At 40.0% G+C, this 24610-nt stretch overlaps 3 protein-coding genes across 10 annotated transcripts in view; 1 reads left to right on the top strand and 2 right to left on the bottom strand.

Moving 5' to 3' along the window:
• The window catches only part of Mrpl30 (mitochondrial ribosomal protein L30), an 11575-nt gene extending 11278 nt beyond the window's left edge, over positions 1-297 (bottom strand). The window contains exon 1 of the mRNA XM_090336496.1: positions 211-297. The gene's annotated coding sequence lies outside the window, so the exon portion shown is untranslated. The remainder of the gene's footprint in view (positions 1-210) is intronic.
• Positions 223-9179, top strand: Mitd1 (microtubule interacting and trafficking domain containing 1). Of its 2 annotated transcripts, none has more exons than XM_090336494.1 (7): positions 223-664; positions 3164-3265; positions 5634-5770; positions 6146-6229; positions 7436-7548; positions 8346-8406; positions 8691-9179. In XM_090336494.1, exons 1-7 carry the CDS (start codon positions 223-225, stop codon positions 8784-8786), a joined length of 1035 nt encoding a protein of 344 aa, XP_090192620.1. In that variant the 3' UTR covers positions 8787-9179. The 2 variants fall into 2 exon arrangements, with proteins under 2 accessions (XP_090192620.1, XP_090192621.1); XM_090336495.1 differs by lacking the exon at positions 223-664 and adding an exon at positions 1307-1365.
• On the bottom strand, positions 1291-24610 carry Lipt1 (lipoyltransferase 1). 7 transcript variants are annotated; one of them, XR_016536225.1, is made up of 3 exons: positions 24478-24610; positions 2959-3077; positions 1291-1379 (listed from the first exon to the last, which is right to left on the bottom strand). XR_016536225.1 is itself a non-coding variant. In XM_090336493.1 (2 exons), the coding sequence occupies exon 2, from the start codon at positions 18471-18473 to the stop codon at positions 17352-17354; it is 1122 nt and encodes a 373-aa protein (XP_090192619.1). In that variant the 5' UTR covers position 18474; positions 24478-24605; the 3' UTR covers positions 16893-17351. The 7 variants fall into 7 exon arrangements, 3 of the variants coding, with proteins under 3 accessions (XP_090192619.1, XP_090192618.1, XP_090192617.1); XR_016536226.1 differs by lacking the exon at positions 24478-24610 and adding an exon at positions 24226-24465 and having other exon boundaries at positions 2959-3103; XR_016536224.1 differs by lacking the exon at positions 24478-24610 and adding an exon at positions 24226-24465.

The raw sequence follows: 24610 nt of genomic DNA, 5'->3' as shown, positions 1-24610 counted from the left end.
GTTCTAGATCACGCACAAAGCAGAAGCACAGAAAATGGTGAAAACGAAACTTGCGTTCCTTTTCCCAAGCCGCTCCCTTGGGGCTCTTGGGGTTCCAGGAGTCAGGGGCCCCGGCCGCCATCCGGACTTATAACCAGGGGGTTCCCGAGATCCGCCAACTCCAATGGATAGGGAAAACCCGTCGGCGTCGGCAGTCTTCCGGATACTCACTCTTGGTGAAGAATGCAGCAATCTCACCGTCCAGCAGGTCAAAACTCCAGCCTCAATTTCCCACCCAGGGGAAGCCGAGCAGAGGCCAGACCACGGCGTGGCACCCCTGAGTCAGTCCGTGTCGCAGCCGCACGAGCGCTCGGCGCTCGGTTCCGAGCCCGGCACTCCAGTTCCGGCCGAGGGCCGCCCCTTCACCGAGGACGACGGGGCGGGTGCGCAGGCGCGCCACGAGGCCCCGCCCCCGGAAGCGCTCTTGGCGGTCCCAATTTTACTTTGGGTGAAGGTTCTGGACTTGTCAAGATTATGGCGAAGTCCGGGCTCGGGCAGGATCCAGACATGACGGCAGCCGCCACCATCCTCAAGCGGGCAACGGAACTAGACTCGGAGGCCAAGTTCCAGCAGGCGCTGACGTGTTACCAGGAGGGCCTGGATCTGCTCCTGCGGGTTATGAAAGGTGAGCGGGCGTCCTGGGGGGAGGGAGGAAGGGAGGAAGGGAGGAAGGGAGGGGGGGCGGGCCGGGGGAGGAAGGGCTTCCTGCGTAGGTGAAGTGAAACGAAACTGGGAACCTTTCTTCAAACTCTGCAGTGCCAGGCAAATTCAGCAGGTGGGGTGTGCCACAGGACAGCGGGGCTGCAGAAAGGAAGGGATACCCACAAAAGCTCTGAAAAATAGAGCCGAATCAATATGTAAACCTGGATAAAGTAATACAAAACAAAACAAAAAACAGCTAAAACCAACCTCGGTGAAGAACAAATTCTAAACAATGGCCAAAACAAGAAATTTAAAAGAAAAAAGTATTCAGATTTTATTTGTGCTTTTATACCAAATAAATAGTTCAGTTTGAGTCTGTAGATTTATGAGGAAATACGAGACGGGAGATTGGAGCTTGGATCACATTTTACTGCCTGGTAGGGAGAAAACATGTAAGGTCTTTTACAAAGAAACAGCATTTTTGAAGTTGCATTTCAGGGCTTGCCTGTCTCAGGCATATGTTCTTCTCAGGTAACACGGACAAGGCGTCACACAAATCACACCTTTGTGACGCTTCCCTGTCATTTAGTGTACAGTTACAACTTCAGCCTAGCTCTCCTTGTTCTCCCTCTTGGCTTCTAGCAGATGTGGGGGACACATTTCAACAGTACAAAGCCACAGCAAGTGGGCCATCTTTCCTGTAAAAGAAAAGATAGAAGATAGTCGTTTGCTCTAAATGATACATGGAGAAATGAGACTAGCTACCTAAAGTGTGGTGGATGAGAAGGGGGAAATGAGAATGGGTAGCAGGATGAGGAGTGAGATGTTTCTAAGTTACTCGATTGTCACACATAACAGAATGAACCAGGCATCGTGGCTCAAGCCTGTAGTCTTGGATACTCAGGAGGCTGAGATCTGAGGATCATGGGTTCAAAGCCAGCCGGGGACTAAAGAATGTAAGACTCTTATTTCCAATTAACCACTAGAAAGCCAGGAAGTAAGGCTATGGCTCAAGGGGTAGGGCAGTAACCTTGGGCTGAAGAGCTCAGAAACAGCCCAGGCCCAGAGTTCCAGCCCCATGATGGACAAAAACAAAAGAAACAATGAAAACAGATTACCTATGGTTAGAATGCAGTATTTTGACCCTTCTATAAAGTTAAGACAAAGTGGATAGTTTATAACTATTACATTCTAGTTAATAATTTCTCGAGAGTATGGGCTAGGAATTCTAAAATAACTTTATGTGTATCTAGAATTAAATAAGTAAAAATACCTTGAGTAATGAAAAGAAGTTACCAATAAGGAAAGGAAGAAGGCTGAAACAAGTCTTATAAAGTTATCAGCAAAAATCATTGATTTTTTTTTTTTTTTTTTGTGGGTCATGGGCCTTGAACTCTGGACCAGGGCACTGTTCCTAAGCTCTTCAGCTCAAGGCTGTCGCCCTACCCCTGGGCCTGGGCATTGCCCCTGAACTCTTCAGCTCAAGGCTACTGCCCTACCCTTGAGCCAAGCCGCACTTCCCATTTTCTAGAAGTTAATGGGAGATGAAGAGTCTCGGGTCCTTTTGTGCCTGGGCTGGCTTTGAACCTTGATCCTCAGATCTCAGCCTCTGGAGTAGCTAGGATTACTGGCATGAGCCACCGCACCCAGCTGATTTTTTTTTTTCTTGCCAAAAAAAACCTCAGGGCCTGGGCACTGCCCTTGGGCTTCCTCAAGGCTAGAGCTCTACAACTTGAGCCACAGCACCACTTCTGGCTTTTTCTGTGTATGCAGTATATGCAGTATCTAGGAATCATACCCGGGTCTTTGCATATGCTAGGCAAGCACTCTACCACTAGGCCAAACTCCCAGGCCAAAATCATTGATTTTTTGTTTGTTTTTGCACTGGTCCTGGGGCTTGAACTAAGGGCCTGGGCATTGTATCTGAGCTTTTTTTTTTTTTGCCCAAGGTTAGTACTCTACCACTTAAGCCACAGCTTTACTTTCTTTTTGCTGGTCAGTTGGAGCTAAGTGTCTCATGGACTTTCCTGCCAGGTTGGCTTCAAATCATAATCTTCAGATCTCAGCCTCCTCAGTAGCTAGGATTACAGGCATAAACTGATGCCTGCATAAACTCACATTTTAAACATACTAGATGCATAGAAACAAATAATTGTAGATGTGTCTGTAAGTAAGCATACATATACATTCTAGCTGTGTCAACTGATAGGATCAGAATAATGGCAAAACTCCTGGTGATAGTGAGCCACCTTTCTCACAATGCCAGATTTGGTATACCAGAGTTGAGTGTGTCAGAACTCCATTCTTCAACCCAGCTCCTTTGTATAAAGTGAATGCCCTCTGTCCAGTCACAGTGATCTTCGTATTTGTAGTTTTTAGGCTTGAAGCAAAGCATCCTGAAGGATAGGAAATTTGTAGAAAACTTGAAAAAATGGAAATAAAGTTTGAATCAAATGTTAACTTAATTTTTTTAAATTTATAGGTATCAAAGATAACAATAAAAAATGTAATCTCAAAGCAAAGATTTCTCACTACATGGATAGAGCAGAAAATATAAAGAAATACTTGGACCAAGAAAAAGAAGGTAAAAGTGCTGTTTTAGAAAATGTGTCCACGTCTGGGGATAGAGTTCGAATGCTGAGCATTTGCCTGGAATCTTCTTCCAGGGTTGGAGGACCTTTTTTTCCTGCCACAGACTATTTAGATTTTGATAACTGCATTTGTGGACAATATACAATTACCAATTTAAAAGTTAAACTGCTAAATTTTGGTCAGATATTTAATTAATTCGACCCAAATGGTTTAAGTAGAACTGATTATTTTTGGTGAGTTATATGATATTAGCTTGTATTGATGTTTATCCCTGGTTTCAGCCCCAGTACCACAAAAGAAGAGGAGGAGGGGGATGGGGTAGAGTGATGTGTTCATATGGTATTCTGATATAGCCTATTCATTATTTCAGGCTTCCACCTATTTCAGTATGGACTAGACCATTGGAACCTGAGAGCTTACCGATTTACTATACATTTCCTCTCCCCTGGTTTCTTTATTTTTTAAGTGGGTGTGGGGTGGGGTCAGAACCCCTTTGAACATTTTATAAATACTACGCATTCTATAGAACTTTGGCATTTTTAAGGAATTCACAGCTCCTAAGAAGCTTATGTGTGAACCTCAGATAAGAACTTCTAGAAGAATAAATACTGAATGTGGATCCTGTATTTGATTTGTATTTCCTTAATGAAAGGAACATGGTCATTACAGTAGCTAAAGAAACTCCTGAGACTTCTATCATTTTGTTGTGAATCAAAGCCTATTCCTAATCATTAGAGGTAAGGTAGGTACTCTTCCCTATGTGTTGGTATACTCACAAGCATGCAGTTCAAAGATACATGTATATGTGGGCATTGCCATTTTTCACCTGAGGTGTACACTGCTGCTTTCTACAACCAAAGGTACTGCTGCCAGCCTAGTACCATTGGCATAGTCACTTATGTTTACAATGAAACAAACCCCTTTGCATAATTAATGTATGCTTGTAGATTAATAAGAAAATTAATTTGGCTGGCTTGACTTTGAAAGTTGATGTATGCTTGGTAGGATCTCTATGAAAATTCTCTGAACAGAACATGTATGTTTCTCTTCTCTTAGTTGTTGTGGGGATTGAACTGAGGGCTTCATGTGTGCTAGCTAAAAGCTCTATTACTGAGCTATGGTACCAGCGAAGCTTTTGTTTTAAATTATTCAGAAAGCTTTTTTTCTGTCACTTGTGGGGCTTGAACTCTAGGCCTGGGTGCTGTCCTGTGCTCTTTTGCTCAAGGCTACCACTTTGAATCACAGCGCTACTGTCAATTTTCTGGCAGTTAATTGGACTTTCCTGTCCATGCTGGTTTTGAGCATCAGTCCTCAGAGCTCAGCGTCTTGAGTAGCTAAGATTATAAGTGTGAACTATAGGCGTCCAGCCCTCATTTTTTTAAATGCATTTTCTGTATTTTTTATTAAAGAATTTACTAACATTGATTTTTACATCTTATTTCAAATGACATAGTTAAACAAGTATTCAAGAAGGGAATCTGTATATACAATCACTGGAACTTAGATTTTAGAACGTAATTAAAATTAGGCTGAGGGTTTGTATGTCATAGATACATATTAATCTATGTATAGAATCATAAGTTTTTTTCATATATTTTTTATTGTAATTAATAGAAGGGTTACATGATATTTGCCAGATAGATGGCGCATTAATACATTGATATCCTTTCACATGTCTTGGTCCCCATTTCCCTCCCCAGCCCTCATTTTTAAATATATAGTTTCCCGAAGTGCTTATGCCTTTATTACTTTCATAGTTGTTTTTGCCTTGATAAACAAATGCACACTTGATTTTAGTAGACATACTTAGCTCACAAGGAACGAACTCAGGGCTTGCTGGCATGTATTTTTTGTTTTAGACAACATTATACAACTTCAGAGGAGCTGGAAGCTTGGCTCAACTAGCAGTGCCAGATGAGTTAGCAAAACTGAGAAAGCTGCACATAGGTATTTCTAAGAGCTTTATTTTCACTGGACACCACTGGTTCATACCTATAAGTGACTCATAACTGAAACCTGTTGCGTTGAGCAAAAAAGTTCAGGGACAGTGCCCATGTCTAGTTCAAGCCCCACAATCAACAACAATAACAAACCTGCTAGTCTGAAGGGCCCAGATCAGGATCTATTTTAGAAAACCTTACCTGTCGCCTTACCTTGCCTTGGCAGTGGTTATTGCCTTCTTTACTTCTGTATTACATTTTGCAATTCTACATAGCACATATAGAGAAGGCACTCAATACGTATTTACTGAGTAAATAAGCTAAAAATTAATTTGTAACTGATCTTGATTAATCACTGTATGAAATATAAAATGTGTAAAAAGAAACTGGATACTGTTATTAATGGAAACTGTTTTATAGATGGAAAATATCACAAGCAAATTAAAATAGAAGAGAATGCAACAGGTTTCAGTTATGAGTCACTTTTAAAAGAATACCTTAATGAGACAGTTACAGAAGTGTGGATAGAAGATCCTTATATTAGACAAACTCATCAGGTAAGTGAGATGTACTAAAACATAATGAAATTGATTTTAAAGGCATAGTTAGCTGTCCATATTTGTGGATTCTTTATTCATAGACTCAATGATCAAAAGTATTTTTTGAGTTATACCTATACAGAACATTTACAGACCTTTGTCATTATTCTCTATACAACACAGTATCCTGATAGCTATTTGCATAGTATTTATATCCTTTGCAATATTGTAAGCAATCTAGAGGTGATTTAAGGGGAGAATGTGTTCAGGTTCTACATAATTACTGATTTTATGTCTGTGGCTCAGCCTCTGTTGGGGGGAGGTTGGACCCAATGCTCCAGGGACACCAAGTATGCCTGCCAGTTAGTAATAACCCATCCTCATGTCTTTCAGCTCTATAACTTCCTTCGATTTTGTGAGATGCTTATTAAGAGCTGTAAAGTAAAAACCATTCACCTTCTTACCTCTGTGGATGCAGTAAGTATCTGAAAGAATTTCCTTTTTGTAACTTACTGACTTTATTCAGTTAAAAGATATAGTAGTCCAATGAAGGAAAACCTGAATGAGGAACTTTAGCTAGATCTGTTTCTTTGAGGATTAACTTATCACCTCATAATAAGTGTAGTACATCTTGAGAAAAATGCTGTTCAGTTTAAGAAGTTAGCCTGGTATTTGGCCATTTTGTTAGGCTCAATTTGTTCAAATAGTTTATCAGTTTAGTCTTCTGGGTACTGGTGAATATTTTGTCTCTTTATGTTTTATATCTTTGATTACTAGCATGATAGTAGGCATCTTTCTTGATTTGGAGAAGAAATAGTATTTCTAAATAATTGATAATTTCCATGATTAATTTGATATGTAGGCAGTCCCATTAGGATTATTAAACATCATTGCTAAATTACATTTAAGGAAGCTGAGCATGAAAGTACATGTCTATAATCCCAACACTCTAGAGGCAAAGCACAAGGATGATAATTTTAATGACAGCTTAGGCTACATAGCAAGAGATCTTGCCTCAAAATAAAATGAGATAAAATAACAATTTAAGGAAACAAGATGAAGTTGTGATACGTTCTTATTAGAACATTCTTGATTTGCTTGAAATAACAGATATTGAAGCTAGGAAATAAGTTTTTCATTTTTATCCATCTGTGATATTAATTCATTAAAAAAATTTTTTGCTTTATTTTTTTCACTGGGCCTGATTGGACTGCAACTCCATTACTTACTGATTCTTGCCATATCTGGGATGACAGGTGCATACTACTATGTCTGTCCAGCCTTTGCTACTGAGATGGAGTCTCACAAACTTTTTACTCCTCTCAGGCTGGCTTAAAACTGCAACCCTCCCACTATCAGCTTCTGAATCCGCTAGGTGTTAGCCACTGTGCCTGAATAGTAATGTAAAATATAATAAATGAAGCAGTATATATATATATATATATATATATATTTTTTTTTTTTTTTTTTTTTGCCAATTGTGGGCTTGAGCGCAGGGCCTGAGCACTGTCCTTGGACTTTCTCAAGGTTAGAGCTCTACCACTTGAGCCTTAGCACCATTTCTGGCTTTTTTCTATGTATGTGGTACCGACGAATTGAACCCGGGTCTTTGTGCATGGTAGGCAAGCACTCTACCACTAGGCCAAACTCCTGGCCAGTAGATTATATTTTTACTATTGACAGGGAAATAGGACAGAGCAGCTGATTGCCCTGGAAGAAATAAAACGGTCACTTGGGAGTCATGGAGTGCTGCTGGAAGTAGAATATTCTTCTTCAATACATGATCGAGAAATTAGGTTAGTGTGTAATAATATTTTAACATTTATGCAGTGGAAATATACTTTAAATTTCTCTCTTAATGCTACTTAATTACATAAATATTACATTTAAAGATTAAAAATTCAGTTAAAGCTTGGTGTTAGCAACTTTTCTCCTTTGAGAGAAAACTTACCTTGTCCTGTATGTTTGTGATTTCCTAATGGAATTGAATTTACATGTTACGTCATGTATGAAGAGAGCACTTTTCTCTATACATATACACATAATTCCTTTTCTATTGACATTAATACTGTGTGGTGTTATTTCTTGTTGGCTAAGTAATTATTTGGGTAGGCATGACAATATGCTGTGTTAATAAGAAAACAGCATAATAATACTTTCCCTCTAGCACAGTGGTTTGAATATTATAGCAATTAAACTCTCATTTTAAGTGAAAATTTAAACCAGATCTAAATATGCAAAACAGATGGAAATGTAGCTGCTGTTGTTGAAGCAAAAGGCAAGGTCCAAGTCTCCGCCTGCTTCTCCTTCCCCTCTGGGCAGGACAACCCTCAGAACACCATCAGACTCCCTGAATACACTTAGCCAGCTACTTGTTAGCAGAACAGGAAATTTATATCAACAAGCTGAAATTCACATGTAAGTTTTAATTGTTTCTAAGGTCCTTTTGTTTCATTGTAGACAGGTAGCCCACTATTAACTCTAGGTTTGATTCAAGCCTTCTTACTACTAGCAGAAGTAGTTTCTTAGGGAGAAATTTTTCTGATGCTTAATAATTGTCTGGCTTAAACTTACTGTACACTTATGTCAATAGGTTGAACAATGGATGGCAGATTAAAATTGGAAGGGGACTTGATTATTTTAAGAGACCACAGGTAAGATAGTTATGGATAAGTGTGTGACCCTGTTTTTGTTTTGATGTTTTATTTTTAAATGAACTCCTGGGCTTATGTGATCTTTTATTTTAGTTTCCTAAGTATCTGGAACTATAGACACAACTCCACACCCCAGCTTAGACATGTCATTTTATTATTATTAAGCAGTTGTACAAATGGGTTACAATTCCGTATCAGATTATAAGTACAGTAATTCTTGGCAAGTGTTAACCCTTCCTTCATATTCATGTCATTTTTAACAATATTCTTTATTTTCTTCCTAGGGCTCTTTTTCCCTTGGATATTGTGACTTTGATTTAAGGCCATGTCGTGAAACAACAGTGGACATTTTTCATAACAAGCACACGAAAAAATTATAGTAGCTTGATTCATATTGTACATTTTTACCTTATATGATGCCATAACTATATAGCGCACACTAGGTAAACAGAGATTTTATTTAGCTCTTGTTTCTGGGGGCTGAGAAGAGCATGGCACTGGCATGTCTGAGGACCTTTGTGCATCTTAACATGGCACAGGCATCATGTGGCAAGACAATATGTCTGAGCGAGTTTGGATCTGTAAAAGACTGTGAGACAGAGCCAGTCATCTTTCAGATGCCTACTTAACACTACTGCAGTGGGGACCAAGTTTCCAATATATGAACTTTTGGGGACAAATGCAAGCTATAGTAAGAAAAATATTGGATTCTTTTTTTTTTTACTTTAAACATTTTTATAATATATGACTTTAAAAATAAACATTTCTACTAATTTTTTGATTCATTGATCAGTTGTGGGAACACTGGCCAAGTCTACCGTAGTTCAGTAGATTTACAATGTTTCAAGTCATGTAGCTATTTTAAACTTTGGTTTTGGCAATTTTTATTTGACTATTAGAGCATAAGTCCGTAAATAATGAGCATCTATTATGGAGATGAAATGAATGTTAATCTCCTGGAGTCTACAGTCTTGAAAGGAAAATAATTACCTTATGTTCTACCATATTGGATATATATATATATGTATATGTGTATATACATTTATGCCTCATATATACACACGCAGATATATAAAGCAAAAATCAGTGTTTGAGATATATGCATTTATGCTTAAACACTATACACTAAAAATTCATGAATATTAACTGTACAAAACAATTGTACAATTGAAGTGCCAATAGAAGCTTTTGAACATATTACTTGACCTTTCAGGAGCATTTGACCCAGCTACCCATTCCCCTTGTTGACAGTCAACTTTCATGAAACACATTTTTTCCTCTGTCCTCCCTTAAAATACAGGTTAGACTGAAGTTGTCTAGCTGAGTGGTAGTTAGCATGTACTTAGCATGCATGAGGCCCCAAGTTCAATCCCCAGTACTAAAATTGAAAGAAAAACAAATACAATTATGAAAAGTTCCTCTAAACTAGGTAGTATTTTCTTCTTAAGTCTGTACTAATCTACTTAAGTGGTTTTACCTTTCAATATTCTCAGTAAAAACAAAAATTGCTAGTATGTGATGGAAATAAAGGGATTTACTGTAATGGTAGTTAATCTGAACAATCATCATAAGAGCTACAGACTGAGATGTGGAAACTGCGGCGAATTGTGACCCAGACTGAATGTATGCTGCCCTGCTGCCCCAGGTGGATGCAGGGCTGGATGGGGTAGATTGCAGTACTTCCACTGGCAGTGCTAGCCTTAATGCCTTAACTAACTCCAGTCAGGCTCCTGGGTTGGCTTCTCATTCCCTCAAGTCCCAAGTTCTTTGCAACAATAGCTTGCAATTCAAAGTCTGGAGCCAGTGCTTCTGACTGTCAGAGCCTAAGTGCCCAAAAACTTGAGAAACCCTGAGGCTGAGAAAAGACATATAACGCACAGTAAGATTTTCAGTTTCCATGTAGAACATAGATTCTACTCCCCACCAAGTCTTAGTTGATAGAGAATTTCCCAAGAAACTGAGACTCGGACACTAAACAAAATGTAAAACTGCAGATGAATTCCAAAAGTCCTACTCATACGCTGTCAACTTTTTTTTTTTTTTTTTGCCAGTCCTGGGCTTGAGCTCAGGGCCTGAGTACTGTCCTTGGGTTTTCTCAAGGCTAGAGCTCTACCACTTGAGCCTCAGCACCACGTTTTCTCAAGGCTAGAGCTCTACCACTTGAGCCTCAGCACCACTTCCAGCTTTTTTCTATGTATGTGGTACTGAGGAATTGAACCCGGGTCTTCATGCATGCTAGGCAAGCACTTTAACCACTAGGCCAAACTCCCGGCCCCACACTGTCAACTCTTAAATGTGTAACTTAACCAAGATTACCAGATGGAGTTTAAATTCAGGTTACTCTATGGCATCTCTGAAGTATTTCAAGGATCCCAACTGAACTTTTCCCAGACACTTCCATTCTGTGTTTTTCCCATTTGTCCAATGGCTTAAATAAGAAATCAGTCATTTCTACCACCTTCATCTCAATGTATAAACTTCATGAAGTTCTGTGCTATCTGCCTACAGAACATATTTTGACTATCTGTACTAAGTGTTCTGTACTAAGTGCATTTCTGTTTTGGAATGTATAGTCCTGATCATATTCTCTTGAGAAGCAAAGTTATTGCATCAAACACCTCATATGGGGGGGGGGTTAATGCCTTTCTTGGAAAGTAATTTTCACATATTCCCCCCCGCCCCCCCAGTCTTGGGCTTGAACTCAGGGCCTGGGCACTGTCCTTGAGTACTTTTGCTCAAGGCTAGCACTCTACCACTTGAGCCACAGCACCACTTCCAGCTTTTTCTGTGTATGTGGTACCAAGGAACTGGACCCAGAGCTTCATGCATGCCAGTACTCCACCACTAGGTCACATTCCTGGCCCCCATTTTCGCATATTTCAATTGATGTCTATAAGCTGGTCAGGAAGTATAGCTCAATCAGTAAAGTGCCTACATAGTAAGAGCAAGGCCTTGAATTCAACACCCAGGGCTGTCAAATGTGTTTCTGATAGCCAAAAGAAATCTCCAAAATGAATTATGCTCATAACTGATTTAATATAATTGCTAAAACCACACAAAAGCACTTGTCTCAAAGGAAGATCAGCTAAGATGTCAATCACATTTGAAACAACTAAAAATTAAAATCCTCCTCACTTGTGCCATCCCCAGTTGTAGGCAAAACCTTGTGGCCACTCCTGTTCTTCCTTGTCAAACAAAATGGAGGGGATCTGATCTACTCAGGTATCTAACAGGAAATAATTTATAAAAGAGGACTGAAATCAATGTGTTGTCCCAAAACTGTGTTATAATACCTCAAGTGTAAGTCAGGTCCTGAAACTCCTAGGTTGCAGGATAAGTTATGTCTCCTTGCCAAATTCATATGTTGAAGTCCTTCAGAAAGTAGTTATACCTAGAGATTTTTTAAAGAGGTAATTAAAGTGAGGTCTTTGGCATGGGCTGTATTCCAGTATAACTGTATGTCTTTCCTAGAGGATGAAATGTGGTTATGGCTGTGCATGTACACAGAGGAAAATTGACTGAGGACACAAGAAGGTGGCATTCAGAAAAAAAAAAACCCTGCAGGCCTTGGACCCTCATTTTAGAGTTTCACTGGCCTGTGGGGTCTTATGGCATCCTTTGCAAGTCAATATACTGCTTCACTGTTTGCTTTTTCACATGAATCCAAATTAAGCCACTATCCCCTTTTTCGGGGGTGGGGGGTGTGATACTGGAATTTGAACTTATGTACTCTACTTGAGCTGTCCATAGCCCCTTTTGCTCTGGTTATTTTGTTGTTGTTGCCATTCCTGGGGCTTGAACTCAGGGCCTGAGCACTGTCCTTGGGCTTTCTCAAGGCTAGAGCTCTACCACTTGGGCCACAGCACCACTTCTGGCTTTTTCTATGTAAGTGGAACCGAAGAATCAAACCCAGGTCTTCATGCATGCTAGGCAAGCACTGTACCACTAGGCCAAACTCCCAGTTCTCTGGTTATTTTTATTTTGCCAGTCTTGGACTTGAGCTCAGGGCCTGAGCATTGTCCTTGGATTTTCTCAAGGCTAGAGCTCTACCACTTGAGCCTCAGCACCACTTCTGGCTTTTTTTTTTTTTTCTATGTATGTGGTACTGAGGAATTGAACCCGGGTCTTCATACATGCTAGGCAAGCACTCTACCACTAGGTTCTGGTTATTTTTGAGACATTATTTTGCCCTTTGTCCATGTTGTTATGGACCACAATCTTCCTATTTATTCTTCTCAATGTAGCTGGAATGACAGGTTTTTCTCTTAAGATGCAGTCTCACAACTTTTTGTCCACAATGGCCTCAAACTATGATGCTCCCAATCTAAGACTCCATCCAGGCAACAAGGACTACAAGTGTGAGCTACCATACTCAACTACTGCTGATTTTTAACAATTGTCTGTCACACTCCACATTTTTCCATGGCCACTGCCAGCACCATCTTTTGCCTGAACTCTGTAATAGCTTCTCAAATGACTAAATTTTTTGTGTATAAAATCAAACTCTACATTGGTCTGTCAGTATCTCAATGATCTTGTTTTTGCCCAAACAACTTCATCTTGCTCATTTTCCTTGTTTGCGCACTTGAGTCTGGCTGTATTTCTTTCAATGGGAGCAAGCCTAGCTTTTCCATGCCATAGGACCCCCCCCCCATATACTGTGCTGTGTTCCAGTCCTTTTGTTGTGGTTGTTTATAATAATGTTTAGATAGAAACATGCACATCTACATTTCCTTTCAATGAATCTGAGTATGCCTGTGACCCCTCAAGTACTACTATGCCACTTCCAAGGCTGGATATAAAAGGCTTGCTTTCTTGGGTTAGTTGTTCTGGGAATCCAACTCCAAGTGAAAAGGAACTGAAGCTCTTGGCTCACAGTCCCATCCGCAGCTCCAGCCAACTACCAGCTTCGAATTGCCAGCCATGTTAATGACCCATGTTACAGCCTCAGGTAAGCTTCTTACCAATACTGTTGGATCAAAGGAGATATCCCTACCAAGCCCATTTCAAACTGAAGATTTGTGAATCTGATGACTGTTATTTTTAGTTTTGGAATGCTTTTTTATATACTAATGGCCAGTATTACCTAAGATACTTTTTCTTTTTTTTCATGTCAGTTTAAATGTCATCTTTCTAATGGCTCTAATCCCTTACCATCTGTTGCCTCTTCCTCCATAGATTCTGTTGGCTTGTAATTTTTGTTTGTTTGTTTGGTCGTGGGGCTTGAACTCTGGGTGCTGTCCCTGAGCTCTTCAGCTCAAGGTTACCACCGGACCCCTTGAACAAAAGCACCATTTTCAGTTTTCTAGTGGTTAATTAGAGATAAGAGTCTCAGGGACTTATTCTGACTTGTTTTTCTACGTTTCCTACTAGGCTTGACTCAACTTGGCCAGGTGCCAGTGGCTCACCTTGTAATCTCCATTACAGGAAGGGTCAGAAGGATCAGGTCATGGTTAGAAGGCAGCTTAGGAAAAAAGTTCATTCAGGCCCTAATGGCATGTTTTTTTTTGTGTGTGTTTTTTTTTTTGTTTTTTTTTTTTTACATTTGACACAACTTGTAAAACTTAGAGGAGCAAAGGTATGGTTCAAGTAGTAGAGCACCACCTGAATAAGCAAAACTGAGCAAAAGTTGCACACTGATTTTTCTGGCTGGGCATCACTGGCTTATGCTTATAATCCTTAGGAGGATGAGACTTGAAGGACTGCTGTTCAAAGCCACACAAGGCAGAAAAGCCCTCAAGGGTTCATCTCCATATAACTACAATGTCAGTCTAGAGGTATGACTAAAGTGGTAAAGCACAAGTCCTGAATAAACAAGCCAAGTGAGAGTCTCTGAATTCAAGCTACAGTACTAATAACCAAACAAACCCATTAGGATTTGACTTATTAATTTAAAAGATGAAATGAAGCAAGGCACTAGTGGTTCATACCTATAATCTACTCAGAAGGATGAGATCTAGGATTGTGGTTTGAGGCTAGCCCAGGCACATAAGTCCAGGAAACTCTTATCTCCAGTTTACCACAAAAATCCATGGTACTGGTACCAAAAAAAAAAAAAAAAAAAAAGTGACATAGAAAGTAAAATTCCAGAGAAATATTGTATTGTATACCTTGATAGGCATATAAAATGTGAAACAATAAAACACATTACATATTTCTTTACAAATATATTTCATACTATGGTTTTTAAAAAGCTTAAAGTTGGCCCGGGAGTTCGGCCTAGTGGTAGAGTGCTTGCCTAGCATGCACAAAGACCCGGGTTCAATTCCATGGTACCACATACTTAGAAAAAGCCAGAAGTGGTGGTGAGGCTCAAGTGATAGAGTTCTAGCCTTGAGAAAAATCCAAGGACAGTGCTCAGGCCCTGAGCCAAGCCCAGAACTGGCAAAAAAAAAAAAAAAGCTTAAAGTCACCACGGTCTATTTTCAGGAACCTTGTATCTTTCAATCACCATTGATATCCAACTAGTACAGGGCTCTGAACATGGTAAACACTCAATCAACATATTAGGAAGCACTACAGAAACAACTGAGAATGAAAAAATGAATTGTAGAAACATCAAGTATTCAACAGTTAACATTACACTTTGAAGAAGTTTGGGAAGATGGAGAAAAATGATCTTGAGCAGATGTCTTGAAAACCAAAAGAAACATATATTCCTTTAGTGTGGTTAAGAACTGTGGAGGAAGAAAAATTCAGGATGTAAATTGGTTGATATGTGGCTCAAAGGGACAGAGGACAAAATTCCACAGACAAGTAAAGAAGTTAGCTTTAAGGAAAGGGAGGCGTTCTTCCCCTAAGACTGAGAAATGTTGAAGAACATGGGCTGAAGGGTGACATGGGGTGACAAATACGCTCATTTCTAAACGTTTCAACCCTTAACAACTTGTGAATCAAGGTTTGTGAAAATGATAGTTGAATTCTGAGCAAATATGCTGAAAAGAAATATATAGAAATAAGCTACATTCAAAATGAGATGAAAACCACAGATAAGCTTTCTCTGACACCAATAGAAAGGATGTGTTAAGTTGCAAAGGACAATGGAATTGTGCTATTGATGATTATTCAAGTTTGTTTTCCTGGCCAGTACTGCATTGCGACCTAGGTATAGAGGGAATTCAAGCCGAGCATGATTATACACAACTATAATTGCACTTTTTTTTGGCCAGTCCTGGGCTTGAGCTCAGGGCCTAGGCACTGTCCTTAGAGCTCTACCACTTGAGCCTCAGCACCACTTCAGGCTTTTTTCTATGTACGTGGTACCAAAGAATGGAAACCAGGTCTTCATGCATGCTAGGCAAGCACTCTACCACTAGGCCAAACTCCCGGCTCTATAATCCCACTTTAGAAAAACAATTGTGAATTCAAGGCCAGCTTAGGCTACATATTGAGACTGTTTATAAAAAAAAAAGCCCCAAACTAAAGCCACACATTGTTGATCCCAGAGGACTGTGAATTTTAAACTAGCTGGGCAAATAAGCAAGACCTTATTTCATTTGGGGATATAGCTCAAGTAGTAGGGTATTTGCATGGCAGGCATGAAGATTGAGTTTAATCCAACCTGTCCTCCACTCCCCAGAAGAAAATTATTTAGAATTTTAGAAAGTGGCCATGTTAGGTCAAGGGGAAGAAGCAAATGCCAACAGTGGTAAGAAAGTATGGTCTAATTTAGGAGGGGGTAGGAAGGGAAATGAAGCAAGGAAAGATTCAATAAGAAGTCAAAATATAAGAAAATATAACTGAAATAGAAATTTTGGAGTTTAAGATATCTGTAGTGGCAGAAAGTCTGGGTTCTCCTTGGGAAGAATCTCCATTCAGGCCCTGATGACATGGTTTTTACATTTTAGACACCCTTGGAAGAACTTCAGAGGAATACATTCCCCAGAATGGTTTTTTTGTTGTTTTTTAAAAATAGGGAATCACTATGTTGCTCAGGCTGGCTTTGAGCTCTAGGCTCAAATGATCTTCCTGACTCTGAATCTCAAGTAAGTTTAAGTTTACTTTAAGTAAACAAGTAACAGAGAAAGTAGTAGAGCACCACCTGAACAAGCAAAGCTTGCAGATTTGATCATTTTGATTGCCAAGTTGATTGGATTGCAATTAAGAAATGTCTGGATTAGAAAGGCACCCCTCTGATGGGTGTGTCTATGAATGCATTTGCAGACAACAGGGAAGACTGGATATAATTTTTGTTGTACCAAGCAAAATAGGCTAGAGGCCTGGGTAGAACAAAAGGGTTAAAAGGAGGAAACCTGCTACCACAAGCATTCTCTCTCAGCTTCCTGTCTGCCATGAGTTAAGCAGCTGTGACATTTTGCCTCTCTAGAAAGAAAGGATCCAATCAACCATGGACTGAAACCTTGGAAACTCTTAAGTCAAAATAAATCGTATTTGTTTCCCTCTATTTGTTTCTCTCAGCTATTCCTTATCATGACCAAAAAACTAATACCAGTATGAAAACAACAACAAAGAATTCTGTAGTTAGATTGTTTAATATGATATACAATCATATTAGACATAAAAGAGGCTAAAATATAAATGTGTGCCAGGTATTAAAACAATGAACAAAGTTATAAGTACCCTAGGTGGCAACATAAAAGGTTAGGTTAGGTGATAAACAACTTCAAATGGGAAGTGCCAAAAGAGACTAAGCCTTTTATTATTATGAATATAAATTTTTTTATTATTCCAACTGCACACCAGTGGCTCATACCTGTAATCAGTTACTTAGTACAGAGAGACCTGGGGATTCTAGTTCTAAGATGAAAGGGCAAAAAAGTTTGCAAGACTCCATCTGTAATTAATCAGCAAAAATGCCAGATTGGAGGCATGGTTCAAGAGGTAGAGTGCCAGCTAGCTGTGAGCAAACATGATGAATCAAAATGTGAGGCCATGAATTCAAATGCTAGACAATCTGAATTCTAGTAAATGAAAGTTAATTGGAGTTACATTATTCCTTTGATTTTTTCGCAGAGGATATTCCACTTACTGTGTAGTTCATAGTCTTCTGGATATGTTTTAAGTAACATATTTGTCATCAAAGTAGTTTCTATTGGGCAAAACTTGCTGCCAATAAAACTTGAACACAATGTATCACATACTTCCAGTGGCAACCAGTGATCAGGTGCTTCAATATTACATATTTCAATTCTTCCATTCTTTATGTCTATGAATACTTTAATTTCCACACGTGACTGTTCATATAATACGGTAAACGAAGTATTTACACTGAACTTTGGAGTTCTGCCATATATCCACTCCCAAGTTTGTAGTTGCTTGGCTTTGCTTTTTATTCCAGGAAACACTGTCTCATCTGTTGGGTTTATTAGGTTAATATGACTATCAATTTGATGATAAGCAGCATACTTTTCAGCAATAGCATTCATCAGTACTTCACAAGTTAGTGTGGGATCTTTTTCCAAAAGATTTTTTACTACAGCAGGAATGCTAGTAGTAGCACTGCTCTTAATCCCCTGGTAAGGACTCTTTAGGAAGGACGTCAAAGAGGCCCCATCAGTACTACACAATAAGGTACAATGGTGATAGGCAGCAGTCCGGCCAATCTTAGAAGCTGTTCCTGAGATTTTAAACTGTCCATCAAGTATAAGATCAAATCTTTTGGTGGCCTGCACATCCAGCTGGGGTTGAACAGAATTCAGAGCTTGCACAATTAATTTCAGATTCTTCATTCTATCATATTTATTTTTAGTTGTAAAGAAAGTCAAATTGATATTACCCATATCATGGTAGACTGTTCCTCCTCCACTTTTTCTCCGAGCCAGTTTTATACCTTCTTCTCTCATCTGATTCAGGTTACATTCTTGCCAAGGATTCTGATGCCTACCAATTACAACAGAGGGAGAATTTCGCCAAAAGAAAAGAATGGGCTTGTCATCCAGATTGATATGATCGTGGATCCAATCTTCTACAGCCAGGTTTTGATATACATCAGTGGAGAGCGACTGTAAAATGAGCCCATTCTTCACTGTGTTTTTAAAGCCAGCAGTTGGGACCTTGTGATTACAAAATAACCGGAAGCCATTCTTCACTGAAAATGGGATCAGCATGCTTTCAAAAATGGAAGATAAACAAATTAATTGAAGGAAAATAGAATTAGTTTTATTTTCTAGCTGTGAATAATTGGTATTTGATCCAAGCTTATCTAAGTACACAAATCCAGCTGCGTTTCTTGCCTTTTAGCAATATGACAGCAGAGAACTCATTGGAAATAAATGAAGATACACTTCATATAATTTTAGTTAAGACAAAATGAGGCAAAAAAGTCTTTAAACAAGAAGTTTGGGGCTGGGAGTTTGGCTTAGTGTTAGAGTGCTTGCCTAGCATGTACGAAGACCTGGGTTTGATTCCTTGGTATCACATACATAGAAGAAGCTGGAAGTGGTGCTGTGGCTTAAGTGGCAGAACTTTAGCCTTGAGAAAGCCCAAGGACAGTGCACAGGCTCTGAGTTTAAGCCCCAGGAATGGCAAAAAAAAACCAACAACAACAAAAAAAAGAGAAGTATGATGCTGCGCTTCGTGGCTCATGCCTGTAATCCTACCTACTCAGGAAGATGAGATCTAAGTATTGAGATTCAAAGCCAGTCCAGGCATCTCTGATTAAGCACTAGAAAACCAGAAGGGGTGCTGTGACTCAAGGGGTAGGGCGGTAGCCTTGAGCTGAAGAGCTCAGGGACAACACCTAGGCCCAGAGTTCAAGTTCTAGGACTGACAAAAAAAAAAAAGTATGCAGCAACTACATTTTTATATATAGCAAGGCCAAATATTTTATTTTGAATTCAAAAATGAGAAAAATAACAGTTAAGCTAAAAAGGAAAAGGAAAAGAATCCTTAATCTCATCACCTGGAGATGATCAAAATTAACACTTTGGTATACACACACATCTTATGTCTGATTATTCCACATGCATACACATTCCCCAGAATACCTTTTCTTTTTTTCTTTTCTTTTCTTTTTTTTTTGCCAATCGTGGGGCTTGAACTCAGGGCCTGAGCACTGTCCTTGGACTTTTTCCTTGAGGCTAGAGCTCTACCACTTGAGCCACAACACCACTTCCAGCTTTTTTCTACGTAAGTGGTATTGAGGATTTGAACCCGGGCCTTTGTGCATGCTAGGCAAGCACTCTACCACTAAGCCAAACTCCCAGCCCCCCTTTTGTTTGTTTCCTTTTTTTTTTGCCAGTTCTAGAGCTTGAATTTAGGGCCTGGGCACTGTCCTTGGACTTTCTTAAGGCTAGTGTTCTTCCACTTGAGCCACAGCGCCATTACCAGATTTTTCTGTGTATGTGGTGCCAGGGAATTGAACCTAGGGTTTGTACATGCAAGGCAAGCACTCTTCCACTAGGTCACACTCCCGGCCCCCTTTTGTTTCTTTTAGATAGGGAATCACAATGTTGCTTGGGCTAGCTTTGAGCTCTAGGCTCAAATGATCCTCCTGCCTCAGCATCTCAAGTAGCTAGGGTAACAGGTGTATACTAGTAAGCTTGGTTTTAATTCAATATTAAATCTTTTTTATTCATCAGCTTTTTGTGTAATAATTTCACTGTTAAATATACCAGTTTGCTCTATCAATATCTTAGTAGTATTTTAGGTGTTTTTTTTCTGTGTTATGAACAATCCCTTCTTGAATATTTTTATAAACAATGAGATGTTCATTTTTTCTTTATATGTTATAAAAAAAATTCCTATTTGACTATGGGATATATGATTTACTTCCAGCATAGCTTGGAAGAAAGCCCCTGAGGTCAGAAAGAAGCAATTACATTATGAAGGCTATGAAAATTTTATTGTTTGGATAATTTTACATATTATTGACAGCAATGTTAGCAAAATATCTGATGAGAAAAGGCAGAAAATACTACTTATCAAAGTAAAGTACTTTGACTATGTTGTCATAACTCAATCATTTCTTTTTTCCTTTTTTAGTATTTATCTTTTTGATGCAGGTACTGGGGCTTTAATTTAGGGCCTCAAGCTCTTGTTTGGCTCTTTCACTCAAGGCTGGCACTCTACTATTGTCTACCACTTGGGCCTAACTTCCACTTCCAGATCTTTGGTGGTTAAGTAGAGATAAGACTCTCCAGAACTTTTCTGCCCAAGACTAGCTTAAAACCCCAAACCTCATCTCAGTAAGACTTACGTTACTCTTCTGAGTTAAGACTACAGGTATTAGCTATCAGCACCCAGCTACAATTTTTTTTTGGAAGGTGTTTATAATCTTACTTTAGACAAAGAATGAAAAATGGAATAGATTCTTCATAGTTATAACTAGGTCAAAAATTTTTTAGATAAAATTCCCCCCCTTTTTTTTGTCAGTAGTGGGGCTTGAACTCTGAGCCTTGGCATTGTCCCTGAGTTCTTCAGTCCAAGACTACTACCCTACACATTGAGCCATATCTCCACTTCTAGTTTTCTAGTGGTTACTTAGGATAAAAGTCTCATGGACTTCTGTGTGATCCTCAGGTCCCACCCTCCTGACTAGCTAGAATTACAGGCATGAAACACCAGCGTCCAGCTGGTAAAATTCTTTGGTTAAGTAATGACCTGAAAGTATATTTTCTAGGTTACAGTCTACATTCTCATCACTCATCATATTTTAAACTGTGCGGTACAGAAAAGTTGAACTAGTTTATATTCCCTCTGTCCAGGATCTATAGAGTCTTAATTAAAGAAGGAAAACACTGTGTTGAATCTTGAAATCTGATGGCTTATCAAGCTGATAAGAGTAATATGTTCCACTCATGAGATGTGAAAGTAAAGAGTCATCTACCAGTAAGGCATATTCTGGGAATTCCCTCCTAAGGACAGAGTTATGATACAAGTATTCTGACTCCACAGAAGCCTATCTGTACAATGTGCCCCTACTGCATTTCTTTGATTAATTTCTATTTATTTTTATTGTTTTCATGATATTGGGGTTTTAAATTCAAGGCCTCATGTTTGCCAGGCAGAGTGGTCTACCCTTTCAGCCATACTTTCCACCCTTGCATCTAAGTTTTAATTTGATCAAATACTTTTTGTAATGCCTACTCAGCACAGGAAGTAAGGAGATACAGAAGGAGGAGACTATCCCATGTAGTTCTAAACATTTGGATTCTTTCTAAGAGGAGCTAGGACCTACAGAAGTGTTTCAAGCAGGAAAGTGTTGAGTGGGCCGCCACAATGTCTCTGCAATATTGAACATGTATTAAAGGAGAGACTAGGGCCAAAGACAATAACTGATCCAGTTGCCCAAGCTAGAGAAAATGAGAGCTCAAATTAGGAGAACAGACATAGAGAGAGGGATAGATGTAAAAGGCATTAAGGAGTTGGACTTCTTTAAGGAAATTTTACTATCTCTACAATCTAGAGAAAGGCATTAAAAAGCATGTAATACAATACTTTAAATATAGTAATTAGTAATTACTTAAAATGACATCAAAGTTCAGATGCAACAGGTAAGGAAAAGTATTCCAACATGGTTCTCACACAGTATTTAATTGTACTGATATTGATGAGTGTTAAGAATGGGGAGTTACAAAAGCAAAGAGGTAATGGGAGAATAGGTCAGAGTATGAAGAATTTTGATTTATTAGCAATCCTAGGGCTTTCCTCAAGGCTAGGGCTCTACCATTTGAACTATAGCACCATTTCAGGCATTTTCTATGTATGTGGTACCAAGTAATTGAACAGAGGGCTTCATGCATGCCAGGCCAATTCCTGGCCTAGAGTATTTAGAAATCATTATAAACCCATGTTTAATGCTTGAACTTTACTCAGAGAGCCAGTGGGGAAGTGCTATATAGAGCTTTAAGGAAGCCAAGGACTGGATGTATACTTTAACATCATCACCTAGAGATTTAAATACTTGGTACTTGGCTGAGATTAGAGTTGCTGGGAGGAGGAAAGAAAGAGAAAGGCAGGTTTACACACTCTTTTTTTTTTTTTTTTTTTGCCAGTCCTGGTCTTGAGCTCAGGGCCTGAACACTGTCTTTTCTCTTTCTTTCCTCCAATGCTTGGATCACAGATTATGTCTTGTTCTAATTTGTATATTATAACACTCAAAACATCTCTATTATGGGTATAGTGTGAAGGAGATACAACAAAGGACATTAAGTCAGCAAATTCTGCACCTACTACAAGGCATGCATTGCTCTCGGCACTTTGGATTCATCAATGATGAATCCAGGGTGATAAGGACCATAGGGGGAAAAAAAAAACAAAGAAAGGGATTGGGAATGTGTATCTGAGAGAAAATTTTAGGCTAGGCCTCATGAAATGGGGCAAAGACAGAGTTACCTAACATGTGTCAGAAACAATTTCAGGTATCTGAACACATGAACCACTAAACAGACTTTGGGAACCAGACAGCATTTCAACTGACCCTAAATGATAAGAATCAACACCAAATAGAAAAAGCAGAAACAAAGGTATATCTAAAACAAATGTTACTGAGAACCAGGGACTAACAACAAGACATTCTGATCAGCCTGTTCAATTACTAGTTGTTGGATCACTCATAAGCCAAATTATCATAAGTTTGCTTGATGAATATATAATAAGAGCAAATAAACAGGATTGCAATGTCTCATCTGATGAACCCTGGGGAAAGAGAGCTCTTCCTCTCAATTCCTGGACTCAGGGGATTACCCTACTCTTAGGCCAGGGTACACTCCACTCTTAGAAAAGCCTTGGATTCATCTGGCATAGGTGCAATTCTTGTTTATTCTGTGCTCTAGATGCAGAATATATATATATATATATATATATATATATATATATATATAAAATCTTGTTTTAGTGTCAGGATACAGTCAAGCTTTTGAAAGCTTGGGCTTGAGCTCAGGGCCTGAGCACTGTCCTTGGACTTTCTCAAGGCTAGAGCTCCACCACTTGAGCCTTAGCACCACTTCTGGCTTTTTTCTATGTATGTGGTCCCGAGGAATCAAACCTGGGTCTTCGTGCATGCTAGGCAAGCACTCTACCACTAGGCCAAACTCCGGGCCCGAGCCTCTTTTCTCTCCAATTAACCACTAGAAAACTGGAAGAGGTGTTGTGCCTCAAGTGGCACAGTGCTAGCCTTGAGGAAAAAGCCCAAGGCCCTGAGTCCAGGCCCCAGGAATGGGGAAAAAAAGCTCCTGCTTTCCTGCTGGGGTTAGCTTAGAAACCTGACCCTCAGATTCCAGACTCCTGAGTAGAGTTCAAATGTAAGCCGCCCATGCCTAGCTAGCTTTTTCGCCCACCCCCTCTTACGTAGATGGAACCATGAGTGTTGCACCTCAGTTTTGAACGTCTCCATCCCAGTCTCCGGCCCAGAATCTTAATCGAAATGAAAGTCCAGTGTTCCATCTTCTCTGGTGGTAAGCCAAAAGACTTGCTAAAGCAATCGGTTCCCAGAGCCAGATCAGCACCAGGAACTGCCCCTTCGAGCTTATCGACACTGCCCCTCACCCGAAGTCCCTGCATTGTGCCTCCGTTCCCGGCATCTTCTCAGGTCACCGTGGCGTCCCTCTCCAGCTCTCCGTGAAAGCTCTGGTGTGTGGAGTTCGCTTTCTGCCCTTTCTTGAGTCTAATACCCTCAAGACTCGGTGTCCTAACAATTTTGTCCTTAGAAGGTTTACTTCCACAGGAACCTCCACTGACACTACGCACTGGCCCGATGGCAGTGCCACACAGGCTTCTCCACTGGACAGAAGAGAAAAAGTACACTCCGAATAACAACACCAACAGAACAGAATCTGTCTTTCCAAGCAGGCTCGGCTTCTCCATAAAACCCTGTTACGATGATTGCTTGGCCAACCTTTCTGACAACAAATTACTCACCTAGAATCTCATCCAGGTCGTCGGTTTACTCCCTGTCTGGCTGCCGGCATGCAGTTTAACGGCTCCTAACAGGGAAGTCTCACCATCCCGAGAGCTAAGGGTCGGCCGGCAGGCCTGGGCCGGCGTGCGTGTGGAGATGGGGCCTCACCGTGCCCGCCTTCCGCCCGCCAGCTCCAGAGCGACCCTCAACACGCGTCGCTGCTGGCCCCAACTCGCAACGCCCGGGTTAACCTTGCTTCCGGCTTCACTCACCTGCGGCTTCCGGTCACGCTTGCTTTTTTTTTTTTTCCGGGTCAGTACAGCAGACGCAGGCGTCAGCCTCAATCCCACTAGCAGGCCTCTAGAGCCGCGAAGTATAGTCCCTCGTCGGCCACGCCCACGGGCG

This window comes from Megascapheus bottae, chromosome 7 (genome assembly GCF_031878675.1).
Source record: "Megascapheus bottae isolate mThoBot1 chromosome 7, mThoBot2.hap1, whole genome shotgun sequence".
Taxonomy (NCBI): Eukaryota; Metazoa; Chordata; class Mammalia; order Rodentia; family Geomyidae; genus Megascapheus; species Megascapheus bottae.
The sequence above is the reverse complement of the archived record's forward strand: the minus strand, read 5'-3'. Positions and strand labels throughout refer to the sequence as shown.

Bases quoted from the DNA above. Each gene is read 5' to 3' on its own strand.
- Mitd1 (XM_090336494.1), top strand. From the start codon at position 223: ATGCAGCAATCTCACCGTCCAGCAGGTCAAAACTCCAGCCTCAATTTC. The intron at 5,771-6,145 runs GTAAGTGAGATG...CATGTCTTTCAG, and splicing joins ATATTAGACAAACTCATCAG to CTCTATAACTTCCTTCGATT. The intron at 6,230-7,435 runs GTAAGTATCTGA...TACTATTGACAG, and splicing joins TTCTTACCTCTGTGGATGCA to GGAAATAGGACAGAGCAGCT.
- Lipt1 (XM_090336491.1), bottom strand. From the start codon at position 23,751: ATGGAACACTGGACTTTCATTTCGATTAAGATTCTGGGCCGGAGACTG. The intron at 18,475-23,680 runs GTGCAACACTCA...CATTTTTGAAAG, and splicing joins TGGAGACGTTCAAAACTGAG to CATGCTGATCCCATTTTCAG.